The 25,246-nt window shown below is 35.2% G+C and overlaps 1 protein-coding gene across 5 annotated transcripts in view; it reads right to left on the reverse strand.

The window, feature by feature from the left end:
- Robo2 (roundabout, axon guidance receptor, homolog 2 (Drosophila)) overlaps positions 1 to 25,246 on the reverse strand; it is a 519,781-nt gene that overhangs the window by 164,892 nt on the left and 329,643 nt on the right. For all 5 annotated transcript variants that reach the window (XM_013034888.1, XM_013034887.1, XM_013034886.1 and 2 more), the window contains exon 3: positions 31 to 188. In XM_013034888.1, coding sequence (XP_012890342.1) covers positions 31 to 188 — 158 coding nt within the window. The remainder of the gene's footprint in view (positions 1 to 30; positions 189 to 25,246) is intronic.

Raw genomic sequence — 25,246 nt, forward strand, 5'->3', positions numbered from 1 at the left:
TTAGTAGACTTTCATTGTCATTTAACTCACACTTATTCTTTCTTCCTTGTCATCGATTCGAACTTTGTCTTTTTTCCAGTAGATGGTGGGTTCTGGGTGTCCCCTGGGAGGCTGGCACTCCAAGATTGCAGGCTCTCCAGCTGCCACAACAACATCTGTGGGGTTTTGCCGAAAGTCATCTCGCAACACTAAGGAAATACAAACATAGCAAAACAAAGCTCAGTGTCTATAACTTCATTTTTCTTCCTTGCAAAGGTAACTTCAAGACATACTTACTTGTTCTAGAAAGAAAACTAGACTAAAATATCACCAGAGAACATAGTTAGGCCCCAAAATATTCCAGATCCAGATTAATTTCTTATCAATAGGGGAATAGGCTCATGTACTTTTGCTCTAAAATACAGTTCCCAAAAGGAGGTGATTCTGGAGGTAAAGAGATTGGAAATATTTGTGAGATAGTTTTTATGCTTAATAGCAAAACACTCTTGTAAAAAGTTTTGTGTAGTAAATTTTGGTTTTCTACGGAGAAAAAAAATATATGTATTTATACATGTAGGTACATAAGCAGATTTAAATCAATGTCGCCGATAGACTAAAACCTAAATCAAGTCCTGTGCCAGTGGTTTGTAAACATGTTGGTCTGTCAGTTGATGAGAGGAAGTGAAGACTCTGAGAAAGTCCTTTCCAGTGACACGAATACTGAAAAGATCACAGTTTTCATTGCCCTGTCACAGACAGGCTCATTGTTCACCCTGCAACGCCCTAGCACCCACATACACAGGGCTCCATCTTCGTTCTCTCTGCCTCTCCACCTGCCGAGTGACATCTGGACAGCGTGACATTTGAAACAGAGATATCCCTTATAGCAGTTTTGCCAGTCTGACTTTCCCCTCCTTTCATTAAGGAGAACAGCAGGTTGGACCTCCGTGGTAACCTCCAAAAATCTGGCATGCCTGGCTCTCCAAATGTCACCTATCTATCAGAGTGTGCTTTTCTGCTCCTGGCAAGATGGAAAGGATGGAGAAATGACTTGGCATCTCAGACTGCAGAAAACTGGGTTTCTTTAGCAAACAAGGCCTAGGGGTATTTTAGGATAAACTTCCAAAAAATATAAATAAATAAAGTAAGAGAACAGGTCATGTCCTCTATTTCTCAACTGTCTTTACTTTTCACAGCTGCATCCATTTTTCCTATTTTGACTTTCCAATACAGACACTTTTGTTGTAAAGTTCAAAAGTGTAGAGCCGGCCTAGGCATATCTAGGTCCAATGCAAAATATATATAGGCATTGTGCTATATGTGTGAGCATGTGGACATGTACATATGCACATATACATATACATATATATATATACACACGCATATATGTGCATGCATACACAGAAACACAGAGCAGCTACTGCTAGCCTGAGATATAAGTCATCCACTGAAATGAGGATTAAATCAAATCAGCTTCCTTCCCTGTTAAATAATGAGACCCACTTCACCACTCTATGTCTCTGCTGTGCTAAGTCTCTAGGTTAATTGTCATTCTCCAAATAAATAAAAATCTCTGTCCTGAAAATAGCCCTAGAAAAACAACTAAGTGACTTGTAGGGCTTTTCTTTTCTTTTTTCTGGCAACAGATCCGTTTAACATAGTTTTCTGTCTTAATGAAGTCATGGTCCTTTTGCAGATTAGAGAACCTGATTTCCTTCTGAAGGAGCAGTAAGAAAGCATTCTGCACAAATTGTTCATTCTCAGCTTATAAATGGATTAATTTAGTGCTTTCACTGCTAAGGAAACGTGTTCTGTGTTAGCACTGAGAAGTACAAATTTTTAGTCTTCTCACTAACTGGCAGAAAAAGTGTGATTCCTAAGCTTAAGCTTTGCTTCTGATTGAGCTAAGGGGGTGGAGGGGTAACATTCAAATGTGATATTCATGTAAGCCCTGAGAAGGGGTTAACACTGGTTTGCTCTTGGAGGTATTTCCTCCAGGGAGAGCAAGCTGGTGACTAATTTTTATTCTAAATACAGAACAGCTGCCTATTTATGCAATGGTAAGAAGTGCAAAAACACAGTAACAGGGTGATCAACCACCCCTGCTCCCCCCAGCCCAGGACACACACACTACAATATCCGGTATTGGCATTGAATGGTACTTTGGCAGACCCTCAATCTGTTCCAAAATAGCACATCTGGCCAGTTCAAGGGCCTTCCCCAGCTCTGGTCTCCTAACAAATAACATGCCAAAAAAGCCTTAGCTCAAATGGTACTTAAGACCAGATCAAATCATTCAGAGTTGGTGTTACACTGATTCACAATAACCCATTTTTTAAAAGACCTTTTGACATGAGGAAGTAAAAACGAAAAATATCATAACAAACTATATGGACTAGTATTCTTAAACAATATAACATATGTTTATGTATTCAGAATAAAAGGAAAGAAAATGACTCCAATTTGCACATGAAGCCAAGAAATCCACATCAACTGTAATTTTAGGCTTTCAGACTATTCAGTCAGAGAGTAGGGTGAGATAATGGTATAATTGGTACTGTTACCCTCTTCAACTTGTAATATGCTCTCTGGGGTTCATATGTAACTCAGCTAACTCATTTCTGCCTAGTGACACAGCTTTATGTATACAGACTCTTTGCATGCATCCAAATAAATCTTTTAATAGAAAAATAAAGTGATAGCATCTCACTCTTGAAACTAGATTGCAAAACTAGATTGTGACTTTCATTTCTACCTCCTCCTCCTCCTCCTCCTTCTCCTCCTCCTGCTTCTTTCTTCTTCTTTCTCCTTTTCTTCTTCCTCCTCATTATCTCTTTCTTTCTCCCCACTCTTTCTGACACACATACACATTCTCTCTCTCTCTTTCTTTCTCTCTCTCTCTCTCACACACACACACACCCCTCTGAGCTTGCAAGGAACAAAATGGAGAGAACTACATGGCAAGGATCTGAGGGCAGCTTCCAGCTAATCCCCAGCAAGACACAAGGGTCCTCAATCCAATGACCCTTGAAGACTCTCATTGCCTTCACCAGAGCTTGTGGTAACTTAAAGCAATGGGTAACTAATATACAGCCTAAGCAATCTTTGTATTTACTTGTAGTTTTAGACCTTGCATCTTTTACTTTTATCTCACAACTGCACTCTTTCATAAACCAAGACTTCTTTTCTCTTAAACTGATACTTATCTGGACTTTATTTCTTTTAGCAAAAAGTATCACTAAGACATTTCCATCTCAGTTTACTGAAATAAATTAAGAATGACAATAAAAAGATAATACAAAATAAATTGCTCAGGGAAGATATATTTTTGAGCCGCAGTGATCACAGACTTTGCAAGGTGACTAGAAATGTGAAGCTGTTATTGATACATGGATTCATCCACACCACTGGAAAAAAAAGATATCATCCCAGACAAGCTAAATTAATCATGAGAAAGGTAATCTGAAAAGAAATATAATGGTAAGCTTTACTAGATGCAGTTGAAAACCAAAGGTGAATAAGAGGATACTTCAAAAGGCTCAGAAAGTAGTCACTAAATAGTGTATTTTTGTGCAACCAACATAATTAGTGCAACAGATTATAGTATATAATTGTAAGCATTAAAATTAATTAAACAGAAAAAATAGCCACCCATTAATGTTTAAACCTACAAATGATACATATTGTTTCTAATCAACACAGTACTTCAACAACTATCGATGTGCAGTAATAGGAATAATTCGGTATAGTCCAAACTGGCATGGAAGTCAAGACCTTGGTTCCAGAACATCCCCTATGTTATCTCAAACTAGACAGCTGTTAGTACCAGCCATGCCACTAACATGGGAGTCCAAATGGAGGCCCCTATCAGATTATGCCCAGTAGAATATGAGGTAGAAAAACCTGGGTTCTCTGTGATATGGGTAGATAAATCAGTCAATCTTGAAGACTCTGCTAAGTCTGGACTTTCTAATTTGGTTCCTTTTCATACTGATGCCAGCCTACATTAAATTTTTCCTTCCAAATGACAGCTCTTCACTGATATAGAGTAATCCCATATGTTTTTGAACGTTAACGGACTTAAAAACAAATCTTAAAAAGAGTTGTCCTTTATATGAAATGACTTCAATTTTGTACAAACAAATGTGATGATGGCTAAAGTTGTTTTAAAAGGGGAACGGGATAGCTTACAAAAAGTAATGGAAGAAGTGAGTGTGATCAGATACAACACATGCATATCCATATCCATAAGCATGGAAAGAACACAACGAAATTATTTTGCACAATTAACATACACTAATATTTTTAATAAAAGAAAAATAAATGTGATCACAATGAACAGGTCAGCCTCCAGCTAGCTAGGAAATACAATCTGATGCTGGGGAGACACGTTACAAGTGGCTTCTTTGGCTCAGAAGGGGAATAGGAATGAAAGAAATCAGTGGGGAGACATCCTGCTACTGCTATGCAAGCTGACACTGGCACCTCTGCAGCCTGCTGACAATTCCTAAATGAGACAGGAACCCCCCCCCCCCCCTGCCACTAAGACTCCCTGTATAAGCAAATTCACTCAGCAAATGATCCAGATAAACCAGTGGTATGAATTGGAGCATGTTGAATAAACAAGACTGCCCTGTGACTTGCTCATTTTCAAGTCATAGCATTTTGCAAAGCCTGGTATTCTGCAGGGAATAAAATACACAAACACACAATTCACACAAGAGGAATGGCCAGCTCTGAGTGTCCTAGCCAAGTCTTTATTCTTGAATCCTTTTTTTAGCTCTGTTCCGTCCTCACCCACAGAATAATTTGAAGTCTCGCTAAGAGTGCCAAGTCTCCCTTCATGTTTTTCATTAATGTTTAAAACTTGCTGAAGGATTCTTAGAAATTGCATGGAAACATTGTGCTCTCTGTAATTTGTATCCATAACCTCTGTAATGCATATGTTCTCCTTGGGGACCAAGTGTTGAGATCATTCATAAACTCTGGGATCACATGTGGCACAGCAAACTGGTGACATCTGACCATGGCAGACTCGAGGCCTGTCTCTGGCAATCATTTCTTTTTGCTTTTCAGCTAAGAAGCCAGTGTTTGGCAATGCTTCAAGACTTGGAAGTCCTATTTTTGGCAAAGTCTAGCATCTGATATTTGACAGGGATCTGCAAACCCTATCCATTAGTGTAGGAGGAAGTTGAGGATTGGGGCTAATTAATGTTTAATCAGTTCCTCTTTATTCCTTCCCTTAAAGAGCCCTGGTCCACAAAATTGTTTATGTTAAGAATGATCTCTTCAGATTCAAAGATAGCTTGAAAAGAAGGACAAGTGAGAACCTGTGCTCAAATACAGTGTTTGAGAAAGATGACATTCAGAAATGCATATAAAACTAAAGGTGCTACGTTCCTCTCCTGCAGAACTAAAACTTCCTCTCCCCTGATCCTCCACCTGAAACACAAATGTTCTGCTCTGCTCCCAAGGCAACTGTCTTTGTACACCTTCCCATTTAGGACTAAATCCAGCATTGTCCACGAAAAAAGGCCTGTAACTCTGGCCAATAGAAGCTATAATACATTCCTTTTGGAACTATACAAGCAAGTTTAAAAGACAAGAAAACAATGTCAGACAGTGCTGCTTAAGATTAATGATAGATAGATAGAAAGAAAGAAAGAAAGATAGATAGATAAATAGATAGATAGATAGATAGATAGACAGAGATGATAAATGGATTGCATAGAGAGAAATAGATGGCCAGAAAGTATGCAAATTTTATATGATTTACACTTATAGTATGATTACTAATAGCCATCTGTCTGCTTCTAGATTTTCAATCTGGCTTCCATCCCATGAGCCTCAAGTCTTCAGCTAGAGCAACTGGTACCAGCATGTTTTATTGGAGAGGTGTGGCAGAATAAATACATTCTTTGTCCACTAGTATTTTTTCAACCCTTTCTGATTTTCTAATTCATCCTGTACCTGAACTGTTGGACCACAGAAAATGAACATTGCTGAAGTTCAGCTATCATACATAAATTACTATGCATATATACTTATGTATATATATACATATAAGTATATGTAAATATATACATATTTATAAAACTTTTCTTCAGTCTGTTTAAGGGTATCTTTAAATTTAAAATGCACATAAGAGCTTATTTAAATTCAAACTTCGAGATTCATTTTTGCATGATAACTCCACTTGTCAATTTGAAGAAAGAAAATGAAGAGTCCTGTCCTATGAAGTAAATATTAATGTGCTTCTTTATTCTGGGTCCCAACTGATTACCACTCTCCTCCCACCTTGTTAGTCCTTATCTGAAGGTATTTTTTTATAACATTCCAATATTCACTATTCACCAAGGTATACAGGCTCAGCAGCATCTTCCTGTCATTTCAGCAGCAAGGCATTATTGCTCCAGTATTTCTCTCCCACGGTGTATTCTGATGTGCATGATCAACAGGAATTACAATGCCAAGTAACTGCCAGATGTCATGAGTTATAAACTCAATAGTCTAAGGATTATTACACATTAGGGTACCCTACAGTGCGAGGGTGTCCTGGAATTTATGTGTTATTTATTACCTATTGGCAAGGTCTCAAAGTAATCTCACCCCTGCTGATGAAATGGGGGTTGGAAAGAGAAGAAGGTCAAGGTTAACCTTTCTTGTCACCAATACTAGTTACTTTGAAACTACTTACTGTTGCTTTATCTTTTCCTCTTGTGTCTGAAAGTCAACAAATCTCCAAATGACTTAGAGAGGTATATTATAATGCCTACATGGGCCTTTTCCTTGATTCTGTTAAATTGATGATTTCCATTATTTCACTTGTTTTTAACAAGATATTTTGCAACCATACCCACTGGAGGTGCCATATAGATAACAAACAAGAATCTTACCATAACCTTGAACTTAAAAATAACCTATCTCAGACGATACAGTTTATTATCTCTTCCACACAGGAATTAGCCCTAACTTCTAACTGCATTGCACTATGTCTGAAATTTTAATATTTAAAAACAACCATATTTTATATGTCTACAGACTCATCAGTATAACCAACCCAGTGTTAGGATTTGCATATGTCCACATCACAAAATATCAGAATTATTCTATGCTGTCATGAATTTTGCTGGAATGGATGAAGCTTGACATCTTATATTCTTCAGGAAATACCCTGTTTGATTACTACATGACAAGAACCTTGAAGTATTTCCTAACCCAGACTGTAGCATGCTTATTTTTAAATCAACTGATTATAAAAAATTCTCTATCACCCTTGTACCCTATTGCAAAGCTCTACTACTTGTCTTTTCTTTTGCCACCAAGTGATTTCTGAATGCTGCAGTTAACATTCAGCCATCACATTACTCATCTACCACAAATCTTCAAACGCATAACCATGTTTTGACAGGAGAAGAGAAAGCAAGAAGCCTATCCAGGCACTTTTTGTTTATGAATTCAAATGTTTTAAAGACCAAATTTAAATTATGTCAAAGAATGCATATGATACCATTGACATTGATTGGAAAACAATGTGCTCAAATAGTTGTGTTGACCTATGAAAAGCACAATTTCATGCATTATTGATGCTAAGCCTACTGTACCCCCTTATACCTCCATGAAAAACAAACACTTTAAACAACAAATGCTGAGTATCTTCTAAATGTGTAAGCAACACTGAGTTCCCACAATCAAAATATCGGTGTGATTAAATATTTCAAAGGTGATTAAATATTTTAAAATTCAAATCAATATGTCATTTAGGAAGTCAGAAACAGTTGTTTTAAGTGAGAATTTCTTTTTTAATCCTTCCCATCTGTCATACACTAGAATCACTCTTGGCTAGCCACAGAGTATGGGCTTAGCAATAAGGGAATAAATATAATTACCTACTGAGTCTCTGGCTTTATTTTAAGTCTGGGTTCCCTCATTGCCCTCATTCTGGAGAGTTTCCACACTATGACTCTCAAACTGCTTAGTGACAAAAAACAAACATACATAGCCACTTTTTTCTTTGTTAGGTGTGGAACAAATGCACTATATGGTGATAACTACCTTTTGCATGTGATGCCTTCAATTCCTTTTCCCGGAATTCTATCAAAATCTGGTAAGTAAGATCTACCACAGAGCCTGCCAAATGTCCACTATTTAGGCTTAATCATGACAGTTCAAGAGTCATATTTTTAAAATTTACATTTGATCTTAATCACCAATGTCTATTTCTAGGCTCAAAATATTAACTATTTTGTCTTGCTTGCTTTGAATACTGTTTATAGGCAGTAAAATCTCACTTCCTTTAGCTCAAATAGCTAGAAGGAATTTTATACATTTCTTCTGAAAAAATATCTTCTATATGACCAAAGAGTTGTATAATGATACATGATACAGATACTTTTTGTGTGTGCGCACGCGCATGTGCCAACACTAGGAATTGAACTCAACACACTGAGCTCTTGCTCTAGTTATTATAGATTTAGTATTATAATGTAGAAATCAGAGAAGAGATAGTAACACTTTTCAATGGACAGACCACATCCAGTTATGGAAGGAGGAAGATCAAACCAGTCTGGCTTTCCTGAAACTGTCCTGGTTTGAATGTTGAATAGTAAGCAACTTCTAATAGAAGATAACAATTACTACAAATGAGTATGGTGCAAGTTTAGACTTTCATATAATAATGTGAAGCTAAATGTATTTAGATATACTATTTATATTATAAAATACATGCATATGTCCTGAGGTCCCATATTTCTTACATTTCCCATATGCTTTTAATGAATCCATTATATAGGGCAAATTTCTGAAGTCCCTCAAGTGTAAGTTTTGTCAAATATATTATGCCAAATGTATTTTTAAAGGGATTTCAATAAAATGTTGGGTTGGGATGGTGGCTCAGTGGTAGAGCGCTTGCCTTGCACGCATGAGGCCCTGGGTTCGATTCCTCAGCACCACATAAGCAAAAAGAAAAAAGCTGGAAGTGGCACTATGGCTCAAGTGGTAGAGCACTAGCCTTGAGCTAAAGAGCTGAGGGATAGCGCCCAGGCCCAGAGTTCAGGCCCCATGACCGGACCAAAAAAAAAAAAACAAAAACAAAACAAAATCAATAAAATGTTTACTTTTAACTTGCTTAATAAACACCAAATAAATATTCATTTTTCTCTTTTCAACCAGTTCTAGTTCTACTTGTGTTGAGCAATATAGGAATTTTGTTTTATAATTATTTACATTTTTAATTCAGCAAATATATACAATAGAAATACTTTAGGACTAGAAGGTATTTGAAGCAGATATCATCCCCATGTGGTGTTTAAGACAATTAGAGACATTACCATGTTTCACTCAGAAATCATAATTTGAAAGTAGAAACTGTGAAATATCAAAAACAAGTACAAAGGATTTTCAGAAAAGGATTTGTTGGAGGAGCAAGTTACATTAATTATTATATTAATAAATTCTGTGAAGAAAGCAAACACGTTGAAATGTTCTTGCGTGTACATAAAACCCTCTTGGGAATAACATAGAAGAAATTAATAATAATACTTGCCTTTGGAGAAATAACAATATTGAAAAGTAAGGGATGAGTGAAAAAGGAATCATGACATTTGTTTTACACTTTTAACTTTTAAACCCTGCAGATATATTTATTACTTGTCAATATCTGTAGCTAATTATATATTATAAATTTAATACCTAAACAGAAAATAAAGAGTAAGAATGTTTCCAGAGCTGGAGACATGGCTAAAGTGGTAGAGTGCTTGCCTATTGAGAATGAAGCCACAAGTTCAAACCCTAAGACTGCCCCACAAAAAAAAAAGGAGCAAGGGAGAGAGTGTATGTGTATGTTTACAAATCATCTTTGAACTAGATTCAAGTCAAAGTATTTTGAAGAAGTCTTGTGAGTGTGGTTTACTATAAGATTCTTTCAATGGTATCCACATGATGCTGCTCATGTTTATTATTCTTACTTACTAAGATGGCTAAGGTTTGAGGATGGTAGTTCAAAGCTATCCCAGCAGAAAAGCATGAAACTCTTATCTCCCACTAAACACCAAAAATTCAGTAGTGGATCTATGGAGCAAGTGGTAGAGTGCCAGCCTTGAATACAAAAATGAAAAGGGACCACAGGCCATAGTTTAAATCCTAGGACCAAGATACACACACACACACACACACACACACACACACACACACACACGTATTCACAAAAGGATTTTTTCAATGGTACAAACTATAATTTTATAGAACAGTAGCTATTTAATGTAAAGATTAAGGAATTATCTGTATATTGTAAGCTTGACCTTGAGGTTAATCAATATATACTTCTTTAGTTATTAGTTCTTTTTAAAGATAAAATAAAAATTCATAAGCTTTAGTGTTGAGGGTATCTTTTAACATTTATAGAAGGCCTACTAAGAGCTAAATTTAAAAGATATAAAGGTGAATAAGAGCTTCGCATGTAGACCTAAAGCTACCTAATTGTCTCAATAGAGGCTGGATAAATGGTGCACAGTTTGTAAGAGAGAGCCTGCAGCAATGTGTCTTAAAACCATTGTACATACTTCCTGCCAACACATACTCCAAAAAAACCAAAGTATCATTTATTTCATAAAAATGTTCATCAGCAATCCCAATTACACATGTGAATCCATAAAGTCACTTTGTAAATGTGACTTAATAAAATTGTAATTCATCATTAAAAAATAAAAATAAAAAAATACACTACATGAAGATTCTCTGTGCAATTTTCTTTAGAGGAAATGTAACAAGCCTTGCTTAACTTTAAACATTTCTAATGTTTAAGTACACTAAAATTTCTATAAAACTTCTATTTTGCATAGTTTGAATATATAAAATGGACATTAGTTTACTTTAGAATAACATAAAATACAAATGTGCAGGTTAAGTATAAATACATTATTCAATCTCTTAATAAACTTTTCCTTGCAGGATAATAGCTGATGACATAAACTAAAATGCTTTTGAGTGTATTTTAAACAATAAAATTAACTTAATGAAACTTTCTCTTTACTAGTACATCCACTTTTTGTTGACTCGTTTAGTTTATGATAATGTCAGCTCATTAAAATGTTAGTTAAAGCTCATTAAAATGCATCATGAGAGGTAACAGCTTCATTTCCTACTATGACATAAAGAAATAGAGAATGCTTTATTATCATTTAGTGGTTTTCAAAACTGAATATATTTGCATCGTAAAAAGGTTCACTGTATATTTTTATTAGACTTCAAAACTTAACCAGTCTGAAGTTTTCATTGCTTTAGAAAAATACATTTTCTAAAAAGTAAAGCTCCAATCTTCCTGCTGAACTAACGAGGACAACTAGGGAGCACCATATTCTTTGCTGTTTTTGAGAGGTTGTGCCTAACTTTTTGCTGGGATTTTTCTTGAAACTTGATTCTATTTCTACCTCTGAGTATCTGGGCTTACAGGTGTCAGGCTCACAGCAGAGGTTTCTGGTGTTGTCACTGCTTTTCAATTAGAGTAAGTGGCCATGTTAGAGATGGTGGTTATCAGAAAGAGAAAATCATTCAATAAACATGAAAATACACTAACATAAACCTTTGTCCTTTGAGATTTGTAATGATTAGATAAAACAGAATTATTATACAATAATGGAGAGCATAACCAAGTTTCTGATGACCTTTGCAGCAAAATATGCAAATTGTTTTAAGACTTAAGTCTGGCAGAATTAGAAATCATATTAGAAATATAATTAGAAACACAGATTTAACTATTTCATGTATTTTTCCCTCTTACTATGGCTAAAGTACATCAGTCATAATAAGGGTTTTAGTAAATACATGAGAATTACTTTAGAAAAATTCCTTAATATTTTAATATTTTCTTCACCAATCCTTCAAAGTGAAATCCTTAGCACTAAATTACTGCATAAAATAGATCTTTAAAAAGAAATCTGTTTCGTCCCTTGTCTTCCAGTATTATTTTCTATTTTATTCTAATAGTCATTACTTTTTTGTGTATTTGCCATGAATTTCCTCTTCCTAAAACTTATTCAGTTCCAAACCCTACATATAACTGCCCCACTAAGCACTATTTTTTGTTGTTGTTGTTGGTTGTGAGGTTTGAACTCTGGGCTTGGGCACTGTCCCTGCACTCTTTAACTCAAGGCCAGCGCTCTACCACTTGAGCTACAGTGTCACTTCCAGTTTTCAGGTGGTTAATTGGAGATGAGTCTCACGGACTTTCCTGCCTGGGCTGGCTTTGAACTGCAATTCTCAGATCTCAGCCTCCTGAGCAGCTAGGATGACAGGCATGAGCCACTTGCATCCACAAACATCTCTAGCTTTATTCTGGAGTCAGTTCAATGATCTTGCCCCTATTGGGTTTTTCCACACAGCAGACATAGTTATTTCTCCAAAGTCATTAAAACAAAATCTTGTTATCCTTTTGTGTAAAAATCTCTAATGTAACTCCCATCACAGTTACAAGAAAATCAAAATATTGGCTCTGGTGTATAAGGCAGCTTGAGATCTGTCTCCTCCTCTCACAATGGCTAATCACCATGGCCTGCATTCATCCTCACCCACGCTGGCTCTTCTGTTCTTCTAGGGAAGATAGTTACTTCTTCCTTCCTTCCTTCCTTCCTTCCTTTCTTCCCTCCCTCCCTCCCTCCCTCCCTCCTTCCTTCCTTCCTTCCTTCCTTTCCTACTTTCTTTCTTTCGTCAGTTGTGGGGCTTGAACGTGCAGCCTGGGTGCTGTCCCTGAGCTCTTTTGCTCATGGCTAGTGCTCTGGCACTTTAAGCCTCAGTGCTACTCCTTAGTTACTTCTTTAGTTGCTCCTTGGGCACTATTCAGCCAGCCTAGCAAATGTTCTACCTTAAGATAAGTCTTCTTTTCTCATGAGTCAAATCTGTTCCTAAGTGTAAGGTATAGGAAATAGGTAGGTTTCATTAGGTAGCCATTGAAGACAACACCTCATGCTATTCAGGCAGGAAAAGAAGTTTATTTACCAAACTCCTGTCTCCCCCCCCCCCACCTTCACCATGCATGCTAAAGAGGCATGGCAGAAAAGAGGCAAGACACACCCCGAGGCCAGGACTTATCTAGGCAAGGGACAGGAAGAGGTGTGGCCAGGTGGAGGAAAGGTGTGGCCACACTGGATCTAGATGTGACCTAGCAGAAGGGGGAGATGACTGCTTCCAGGTGTTCCAGTTACCTAGGTAACAGATACCTGGTGGAAATTTAGCCAAGAGGTAGGGAGGTACCTGCACAGGGCCTGCATGGCCTGGGGCAGACCTTGTTTCTCTTTGAGAAGTACCCAAAACAACAAGAATATACATGCCATTTCCCTTGCTTTTACATTGTGCTGTACCTCACAAATCTCTATACACAATTATTTGTATGAGTTATCTGCTTTCAGTAGAACCCAAGCTAGCCCCATGAAGGCAAAGACTTAGTTTAAGTATCTTCAGAGGCTAAAATGCTATTCTTGGCATAACCTTGCTTTAAAATACTTGATGCATAAAAGATAAATTGTTAAATTCATGTCATTAACTAGATATAGTTAATTATTACTGTGCATTTTATGCAAGTTCCCTATATATGTCTACATTTTACCCAACTAATACCTGAGAAATTTTATGTCCTTTGGTTTAGTGTTATTTTTGAGAGCCTCATTGTGAAATATTTTTCCTCAAAAATGCCAGTAGTTTTTTTTTTCCAAGTTAATAGCTATCTCACCAATTTCATATTATTCAAATTATCCGAAAAATGTCAGGGCATATCACTACTTACCTCATTCATAAACTTTTAAAGATTATGTTCTGAATATTTTAAAAGAACTTATTTATTTACTAGAGCGAGGTATTTCAGTGCCTATTAAATGAGTGAGATTTCTCACCTGTATTTTCAATGAAACTCTCACAATGGCCCTGTGACACAGAAACCTTATAAATGAAATAAAACAGACCCACTCAGAAAATCAGGTTGATTAAGTTAATAAGAAGTGCCAGGATTTAAAAATAGACAATTTGATTTTAGATCTTACACTTCAAAAATATTGTGGTGGTAATTTAGGCAAAGTAGCTATATTTCACAACCCTGTAATCCCATAATCAAAGTATATTAGAAATAATTTAACTTGGTAACTCAAGTCTATTACAGTCGTAAGATTGCAAGATAACGAGTACATTTCTTATCAAGCATTGTTGCCTCCTCATTGTTTCCCCTTCCCATCCCTTCCCATACTCCCTTGTCCCCCCACCGGATCGTCCCTCACCCCCCCCCCACCAAACTTGTAAAGTTCGTTTTTCAACATAACTTGTGCATCTCATTGTTGCAATGGGTCCACCTGTATCCCTAGTTAAACGATTTGTTTTTTTTCCCTTCCCCTCCACAAATGATACCAACATCAAATACAGTGAAAGCAGGGGTTATACCGTGGGGGAGGGACATACAAAGCAACAAAGAAATCATCTTATAAATATGTTAGAAACAATTGCATGAAAGGAAATAAAAAACAAAAAAAAACATTTGAATACTTATTTTGGGGTTCATTCTCCTAACATCAGCTTATCTGACCTTTTCCGCTTGACTCACACATATACTAGTTATTGCAAATAAGGGAAGCCATGGGATCTATGTTTCTTTGGGCCTGGCTTACTTCACTTAATAGAATTTTTTCCACATCTTTCCATTTCCTAACAAATGGGGCAATGTCATTCTTTCTGATGGAGGCATAGAATTCCATTGTGTATGTATACCACATTTTCTTGATCCATTCATCTACTGAGGGGCATCTGGGTTGGTTCCATATCTTAGCTATGGTAAATAATGCTGCAATAAACATAGTCGTGCTGGTAGCTTTAGTGTGGTCTTGTTTGTAAACATTTGGATAAATGCCCAAAAGTGGGATTGCTGGGTCACAGGGGAGCTCTATGTGGAGTCTTTTGAGGAATCTCCACACTGCTTTCCAAAGTGGTTGAACAAGTTTACACTCCCACCAACAATGCAGTAAGGTTCCCTTCTGTCCACATCCCTTCCACCATCTGTTGTTATTAGAGTTCTTGATTCTAGCCATTCTAACTGGGGTGAGGTGGTATCTCAAAAATTTTGTTTTGATTTGCAATTCTTTTATGGCTAGAGAGGTTGAGCATTTCTTCATATATCTATTGGCCATCCTTCTTTCCTCTTCAGAGAAGTTTCTCTTTAAGTTTTTAGCGTTAAGGCTAAATTTATTTTTTAATTCAAAATTCATGATGAAACTTCCTACTTTGAATAAATTACCAATATGAGTTTGATTCTATACATTTGCATAAAAAACTAGAGAACAAAAGCTAATGCTAGGTGACTTTCTGACCAGAATTACATTGCAATCTCTATAATGAGCTATTGAAGCTTTATTCAACATATGCTCAAATCCTCAGTAGTATAGTCTTCATCTTTCTTGTTAAATAAACCAGCCCACTTTTTAGTAAAAGTAAATCTTCTAATCTCTTTCAATATTTCTCTCCCTTTTCATTGACTTTATACAGAGAGCTGAAAACACATGCAACTCTCTTAGAAATGGTTTACCTTCTCAAAATGACATTTCTGTGCAACCACAAGTACAAACAGAATCTTGTACCTACCACTATTCTAGGATTTGGTGAATGAAAGAGTTTGAGTCCTGGCACAGTTGCTTATTTGGTGTGGATTTGTGGCAACTTGTTGATCCTTTCTAAACTTCCTCCTTTTCATCTTTAAAGTGGGGATGGTGGTGCCTATCACTAAAGTGGCAAAAATAATTACATGAAAGTAATTTGAGCATTTGTCCCACACTTGACCAACAGATAGTCCATTTAAATTTTATGTTCCTTACAAAGTGAATATCTTTCCACTGTGATAATTCTATTGATTTAGGAAACAAAATAAAACTTAGTTATTGATCAAATACAACAAATTATTTTTATATTATTTCATTAACTTAAGGATACATATATATATATATATATATAAAATATTAAATAGCATTTTATGCCAGAATAGTATTATTTAGTCTCAATAATCTGGCTAAGCATCTATATTGTTAGCTAGATTGGCTGAATATAAACTTTAATTTTTGTTTTATTAATTTATTAAAAATAAAAATCTAGTCACTGACTTTCTGTATCATCTTTCTCAGTCAAGATAGATGAGAAAATTAGGCCAAAACTCTTACCAAAAGAAATGGTCACTGACATATAACAAATGAAGATAAAGGGTTACAAGTATAAAATTATAATTTATGCCTAGTTCTTAATAAACAACTTTGTTTTTTGCTTGACTATAGATATTAAATTTAACTAAATGTTTCTTCTTAAAATGTTTCTTCTGCTCAAATCTGAAAGACTTTTTTCTATTTCTTTTTTTAAACATACTAATCAGATATTTGGCATTATTTGCTAACCTAGGTGTCTGGTTCTCAACATTATATATGGATAATTTTGGTAAAAATCTAAAACCAAATAATTTCTTTCAAGATCACAGAAAGAGCAACAAACAAGAAGGTAAAATAATAAGAAAAGAAAACCATTTAATTCATTATTAGCCTATCGAATTTTGGATCTCCCCAAATCACCTGTTCTTGACAGTTCCATCTCCCACTTCCCAAAAGCCTGTTAGTAAAGCAGGGCAGTCCAGCCCACCCCCGGAAATCTTTAATTGACTTCCTAGAGAGTGTTATCAAGAGCTATTCAAGCAAGGCTAATAGTGCCGGGATATTGCTCTCACATAACAAAGCTGGTGTGCTGGACTTTGAAAGGACTGGAGGGAAATTCTGATCTCTACTCCAAGTGGGAGCAAGTACTAAGTGTTATCTGAAAAGCAACAAATCATCCATCAGCAGTCCTGACTTAGAAAGATATAGAAGCAAGAGAGGGAGAAATTGTTGGCCAGTTCTCTACCCAGCACTCTATTTATATTGTGACCTCAGGGTGTGTTTGATGATAAGAACTGAAAACAAGGAAAGACATCTGCTTTACAGAGGCTTCCTCTTCAGTTAATGCCCGGTCTTCTACTAGTGTGTTCTATCAAGTGGAGCCTTCTTAAATCTGGTCACTGTTAACTCGTGCCTGTAATCCTAGCTACTCATAAAGTGGAGATACGAAGATGGAGGTTTAGAGCAAGCCCAGGCAGAAAACTGAATGATATTTTCAAGAAAAAAAAAAAAAAGCCAGAAATGGAGGTAGGGCAGGAAGGAGAGGGATGAGGAGGAAGTTCAACAATATACATAATCTGGTGGAATATGCAGATTTCAAAAGGGTGAGATCCTACAATTAGTATTTATTCCTAGAATAAATATTAAACGGAACCAAATTGAACCCATCTCTGGTCAAGGGCTATGATAGCAGCTGAGGAAGCAACACTGAGCCAAAATAGACATAAACCTTGTAGACTCCACTGAGATAGCATGCAGACAGGAAGCCAAATATGTGTGACCTCAACAGTGAAAAACACAGAACTTCAAAGGAAAGAACCATGAGATCATAATAATTTAAGAAAATTGTAGGAGAGAGAAATAATAAGGCATAAAATGGCAAAGATGATAATAGTTTAGGAAAGACAAGACAACTTTGTGTGTGTGTGTGTGTGTGTGTGTGTGTGTGTGTGTGTGTGTGTGCATGTATATGTGTGTATGTGGTTGGAAAATCCTTTTTTACCATATGTCCATTTTGGTTTAGCAGGATGAAAATTTTAAACTTTAAAGTTTAAGTAAAATAAATAATATACATAGCAGTTGTGTTGATTTTCTTTGCAACTTAGAAGCATCTCAGATACATTTACGTATTCAAAAACTTAATGACAAATAAAGGCACATTCTAAAATGACTTATTAATATGATAAAGCATTGAAGTAAACTGAAGTTTGAGACATGCTTCTTAACTTGATAGAATTGCAAATGTGAGTTCATGAAATATTCTGTTCTTCAATTTTCAGTATAGTCTGCACTTTGATTAATGATCAAAATTTAATTCTCAAATTACCCCTCTTAAATATCTTTCATTTTTCTCAAAAATGTTTTATGTTTCATATTTTTCTTCTACTATCTTTTTTCCCTTCCAAACCAAGACAATATCTAGTCTTCATAAAATTTGTTTTATGTATTCTAGCATCTTAATATTAACTCAGAACATACATATATAAGTATGCAAAATATGTTTAAATTGTTTTAATATTAACTTAGGGGACACAGAAAGAAAATTACAGACTTGTTATGCATATATATCATTTCTAACAACTACCATTCTCAAGAACATCCAACAGACACTAAAATAAGCATATATTCTCTATAAGTCACATTATTTTTAAGGTAGATTATCCAACTGAAAGAAATATATTGTCCAGGTTTTAGGAAGTGTCTTTCCAAAGGTCATATAGCTTAGAGTTAGAGAGCCAGGGCTGCTGTCTGATAAAGGATGCACTGTCCATGTCCATTACTAGAAGGGGGAATGAATAGTTTAAATCAAATTATCAATATTCAATTTGAGCAATAAAAATTGAAGTGTCTTTCAATCAATATCAAAGGGCATTGAGTAGATTTAAACATCTCAGAACCCAGATTCACAAGTTTAGTTAGTAGAAAAAAACAAAGAAACAGTTGATTTTTCAATGTAATTATTTCAAAGAAAAATATCTCAATATTAGCGATTCTCATGTGGAAAAAACAGAAGCATCTGCCACACATATAACCTTAGAGCAACTTTCTCCCTAATTACAGAAGACATGTAGATTTTCTATTTACTAGAGTTGAAATAATACAAACTAAAAGAGAAAATTACTTTATTAAGTGGTGGGGTTCAGTCTTTTTTCTTTTGGATCAGTAAAATAATAAATATCCCATTGTGCTTACCAAGTAGGTTTTTGCCTTGTTTTTTAACCGAGAAGAGCTGACTTGGTAATAAAATGCTAGCCAGTTTCCATGGCCCTGTGGCCGTCTGAATTTGCTCCCCGTGAAAGACATCATTTTTTTTACTTGAATAATTTTGTATAAATAAACTCAGATTTTTGCTAGCTAAGCACGTGAAAGTCATATAAAGCATACCTAATCACACAGTTCAAGCATTCAAAGTGTAGCATATCACAAGAACTGCAGGACTGTTTCTGTCAAAACCTGTCACCTGATGCATAAAATTGTTGGTTTTATGAGTCATTTTTCAGTGAACTCTAAGGAAAACAGGGCGACATGAAGATTTTAATGAAAGATACAGATACCCTTCTTTCAGTGAAACTCAACCCAAAATATTCTCACCATGATTAAAATAACATAATTGCTACTAAATAGAAAAAAAAAAATCCTCTCCAAGGTCCTCAAAATTTACAGACTGATGGCATGTATGCTATCATGGTATACCCATTAATTTATATTTGTCAATCCAACTGCATATCTAACAATCAAAATTTCATTTATTTCCATATGCATTTTTAAAAGCCAGTTCAAAATCCCAAATGTATGCCTTTTCTGTATTCTCATATTTTTTCTCTAGAAGCTTAGTGCTTGCTTATTACTACGAGAGTGAAAAATTCATGTTATCCATGCTCAAGTTGGTTTTAGTAAACCTTAATTTATATTGAACTGTGGAATGGAGTATTTAATAAAGGTTAATACTAAAGAACAGTCAAACTAACTTCATTTATTATAATTAGTTCACCTTCACATGCGATCAACTGACATATCTGATTGAAAATACAGTAGTTTAGAAACATTTACTGTTCATTTGATCATTAGTTTGGGAAGTTTGTTACTTAAAAATAATGTATTCATATGTACAAGTGTAATTTGTACTTCAAATAAAGCAATATAATTACACCAAATGAGAGATCATAGATAATTTTCATTAACATTTACTTATTAACTTCTGTGTACCTAGGTTTGCATGCAAACATTTTCACATTTGCTTTTAAAATGCTTTTTTGATGACAAGGCATATTGTTCTCAGTCTTAGAATTCAGCAAGATGATAAATGATATGAGTACATTGTTTCCCAAAGAAACTGACAATTTCTTGAAGATTTGATTACTTCGTTTCATTTAATTCATTTTTTTTCTTATTTCCATCTCCATCCTAGGCAGCCTCATCACCCCAAAATTTAATGGCTTAATAAAACCAAATTCATGACCAACAACAAATATGCTATTGGCTTGCACTTGTGTGGGACAGGGATTATGGTTTCCTATGCAAGTCTGTGGGTCTTCTTGTTGGGCTACTCATTCATGTACTATCATCTAGAAGTTTTATTGGAGGCAAAGCTGGTTTCATACACAGACAATCTAGTCTACTAGCTAGTTGGAACAAATTATTACTACTGAAACAATAGTACTGATGTATGCTTTATTAAAACAAATCATAAGGCCAGCCAGCCCAAACAAAGCAGTAGAGAATTATAGTTTCTCTCTTGATTGAAGAACTGGCAAAGTCACATTGCTAAAAATGTAGATAAGATGATGGAAGAAATGGTTTGACTCATTTTCCTAATAGTTTTAAATTTTATTGGAACACTTTACAATTTTATATCCATAAAGAAAAATATATTTATACCTATATCTCAAGAGAATAACTCAGACATTGTCACCACAACTCAACAATGTACATATTTTTATAATCCTTCCTTGATAAAAATTTAAATTATAAACATAACCAGAATTATGATATAGATGAATTCTACATTGTAAACTAGAATTTCTCAATTAGTAACTTTGATGGTCGAACCAGCAGATGAGATGTAACTTTCTTCTGAGTGTAAAGAAAAATACTTGCTAATCCTAAAGGATGCTATTCATGGCATTCCTACATGAATTGATTGAATATCAAAAATAAATTCCATCCACAGTGTCGTATGATGTTATTGTTCTGTGGTAATTCCGTCTATCTCCATAAGCACATTACATGGGTCATGTGGCAAAGTGATAATAAGTAAAACCCTTAATCAGTACAGTGATTTGAAGTCAGTAGATAAGTATGGAGTCAATATAAACATGGACCTGAGCTAAATACCCAATACCACACATGCACAGATACACAGACATAGAATAATACAATAGTTGATTATAATTTAAATAGTTTGTATAAACTTTACATTTTAGAAGTTTCCTTTAATTTAATGTTCTGAGAAGTTAATTGAATTTAACAACAGAACACTAATATTAAAGAACAAAATGTTCAGTTTTTAAAAAGCCAAGAATTGAATATTCCAATAGAAGGTATATTAACCTAATTTTCTATTACTATAATAAAACACCTGAGGCATTCTTCTTTAGAGATGAAATTTATTTCACTCAGGTTCTGGATGTTTAAGGGCATAGTGCCTGTATCAGCCCAGATTTAGCAAAGGTCTCAAGGTGGATGGGACCAAAATGTCATGTGCTAGAAGGAATCATATCCTCAGATTGAATGCCAGAGAGACCTGCTGGGTTTGTTCTTTTCCAACAGGAACCAAGATCCTCAAGACCCCCCAAGAACTTCCTACTGCCTCCTAAGGATACATTTCCAATGACTTAAGGAATTCCCAGTGAGCTGTACCACTTAACATCACCACAATGAGACCTAACTTCAAATAAATGTTTTGTTTTGTTTTGTTTTGTTTTTTATGGGACAAGCCATGTCCAAACCATAGAGCATAGTATTCAGGGATAGCAAGCCTGGCCTAAAAGATTACTGGTGCCTTGTTTCTGTGTATATTCACAGACTATCCATTGTGCTACTTTACTAGAATTAGCTGTTACTGTGAAACACTTCAGGGTAGAGTAGTATTTGAACTCTCAATAAATCTTGAGAGAACATCTTTAAATAGCAATTGTTCATTAGTCAGTTCTCCTTTATCAAACTCTGATCGCACTTTTCCTTGGGAAAACTTCAGACTCTCTAGGAAATTAAATAGTGTCTTATTGGCTTGTTTACATTTTCTCATTTCCCAAAACCATTTTGCTTCATTTACTGCATTCTGTCACAGTAAAAGTGATTTGGGGATTTAAAATGCATTCATTCTGCTCAAACAGATGTCAAAGCTGGGGTACATTGGTTTTAACAACTATTTTGGGGCCATGAGAGGAATGGCTTTTCCCATGTAAAACTCTATTGTGAGCATCCAAGAATTGTTTTCTATTTTTTCCACTGCTATATTTCACTAAACTTTGTGAAAAATAGTTTTGTGTGGCAGGGTAGAGAACTAACATTCATTTCTAATTTAGAATACACTACTGCTATATTGGAGAAATTATACTTCATGGAAATAGTTTCATTTTACCAGAAACCACATATACATATTTGAACACTAGAAAATAGGCAATGTCTATTTTCACATGCATAAGGTGACTTTCAAAGGAAAAAAAAAGCTATGTTCCTTATGCCTTTTAAAAGCTATGACAACATAATGAAAGATTTGACCATGTACTTTTTTTTACTATTGGGTAGAGTGATCTTATGGTGCTATGATAAATAAATATATTCAGTTCAATGTGACTAGATGTGAAACATAATGGCTTTCATACTCTTTCACTTTATTATTGGTTTCAATTTATATAATACACATTGCAAAACAGTATATGAGACAGAGAAGAAAGAGAATGTGAACTACTTGAATTATCATTTTCTTTGTGTCTGTGTGTGTGACTTTAATATCTACAATTATATCTTACTAAGTGCTTCTCTGACAATTAGATGGTGCTGAAAAGTATTTTGTGACTCAAAGTATAATGCTATTAACATTAGCTAGAGACCAGGGAAAAATCAATACAAATTTTGCTCACAATTAGCAAATAATTTAATGATTTCTTGCAGCTTCTCTAGAGAGGAGAGTTGTGAAATCCTTGAATTCAGTGGATGATACTCTGGATTTATTTCTACAGAAAAGCTTATCTCACAATCCTGATGAATAAAGGCATAAGTCCAAATGAGTCAATGCCTCAGGGTAATTGGAGTTACAGACCCAATTACTGCATGTCATCCTCAGTAATTATTTCACCTATCAGTATATTAGTTTCCAAATCGTATTCCTATGGATCATCAAAGAAAAACTATTTTTCCTATTAAAAGTTAGCACAACCATATTTCTAATTGTTAAAAAATAAATATTACCTTCCTTGTTATAATGATTAAACAGTTTTATAAAAAAACACATGTTCCTATCTTTTTTTCCTCTAGGAAACTCTCCTAGAAATGATACCTTCTATAATTACAAATTAAGGTTATTGACATAGTCTTTATTATGGAAATATTATGTTCATTTTGTGGATAAGCTTATGAAATTTCTAGCCTTAATTTACACAATTATTTTTCATTTCAAGGGTCATTTTAATTTTTTTGATCTAAAAATGACTAAGTACTGTTGATGGTTATTCTTTGGTATATGTGCTGATCCTTGGGCTTGAACTGTGTCTAAATATTGTTTATCAGCTTTTGTGCTCAAGTCTAGTGTTCTACCACTTGACCCACAGCTCTACTTCTGGCCCTTTTTTTTTTTTGGTATTTAAGTAGAGATGAGAATCTGACAGTCATTCCTGCTTAGGCTGGCTTTGAACCACGATCTTGAGATCTTAGCCTCCTGAGTAGCTACATTACAGGTGTGATCCACAGTGCCCAGTGTGATGGTCATTTTTGAATGGCTATTTAATGATGTAAGTCCAGAGTAGTCTAATCATTGAGGGAGGGTCATCTTTCATGAGTATTTAATGTTTTAATTGGTATTGAGTTAAAAAATATATATATACATGCAATTACTAAACATTAGTTTCTTTACTGATTATAAATAATCTTGATATCCAAATTTTAATATCGTAAATCTAAATTATCTTAATTATCAATTAATTACATTATCTATTTGAAGTGCAAAAGAAGGATTATTAAAATTTCTACTATCGGTACAGGGTAACTAATAGTGGCAGATGCCCATCATTCTGGTCTTGGACAGTGAGTCTCTCCAGTTAAGCACTTGTTGTGCCTCAGCACAGTGTAACCCCTGCTTTCACTGTATTTGATGTAGGCATAATTTGTGGAGGGGAAGGGGAAAAAAAAGTCGTTTAAATAGGGATACATGTGGACCCATTGCAACAATGAGATGTACAAGTCGTTATGTCGAAAAATGAACCTTACAACTTTGGTGCTGGGGAGAGGAGGTAGCAGGGAGGATTGGGTGGGGGGGGGAGGGGGAAGGATGGGAAGGGATGGGAAGGGGAAACAAAGGAGGAGGCTACAATGCTTGATAAGAAATGTACTCATTATCTTGCCCATGTAATTGTAACCCCTCTGTACAGTATTTTCACAATAAAAAAAGTCTCTATCAGTAGAAGGAGCAAAATCTTTTAACCATATGTGTGATATGCCAACAACTTAATGATTTTCATTTGCTCAAAAGGGAAATATTCCATTTAAATGATAAATGTGAAATGCAAACCAACTCAGAATTAGGGATGGGACATCCTGGATGGACATACTTCCCATCCTGACTCAGTAAGGGTAGTTAGTAAGGATGCTTCTTAACATTCCAGACATAGCTGACAATTTCTCACATCTGCTGACTCAGTGAACTGGAATTCTTTCAAGCCAGATGTGGAACTCCTACACTTCTTCTATGTATTCCAGAACTTAAAGATCATTTCTAACTCCCAAGGTTTTGAGGAATAGATGTGCTCTTCTGGTCATTGCTACCCTTTTCTCCCACAGAATTCTACATTTGAATCCCTCAGAGACCACGCTCTCTAAACAGCAATTATTCTTTGGAAAAGTTGAGCTGCTAAATAAAGAGAACATGTGCATAATACCTAAAGGAAAGGGAGTATTACATATTTCAGAACTGCAAGGGCTGTAAATTATTTCAGACATTTTATATGGGCAGTTACTTACCATATCACAATAGAGTTTTGAATCATAAGGCTGTGCTTAGCATTGGACTTTATTTTTTTTTCTATTTAAAGCATGCCCTTGGCTCATTTGAATAAAAGTGCTACAAGTACGAGTAATGCACACATGAATTCTTGTGGAACTGGCCAGCATTTAGAATTTAGGGGCATCTGCTCCTACCGTAGTCACTGGATTAATATACCATGATACTTTCTGTAACAGAAATTACAGTGACTTGCATCTATTTTACATGATAACATCAGATATTCATATTTCACTAGATATTGCTATCTTATATTCATATTTTACTATATCTTTTTAAATACTGTTCAAATGTATTTTATATTTTGGAGTTTTTTCATAGAAAAAAGTTTTCCACTTGGTTAAAAAAAGAGAAACAAAACTTCTCTGAAGAAGAAAGAAGGATGGCCAATAGA

The sequence above is a fragment of the Dipodomys ordii genome, unplaced genomic scaffold, assembly GCF_000151885.1.
Source record: "Dipodomys ordii isolate 6190 unplaced genomic scaffold, Dord_2.0 Scaffold199, whole genome shotgun sequence".
Classification (NCBI taxonomy): Eukaryota; Metazoa; Chordata; class Mammalia; order Rodentia; family Heteromyidae; genus Dipodomys; species Dipodomys ordii.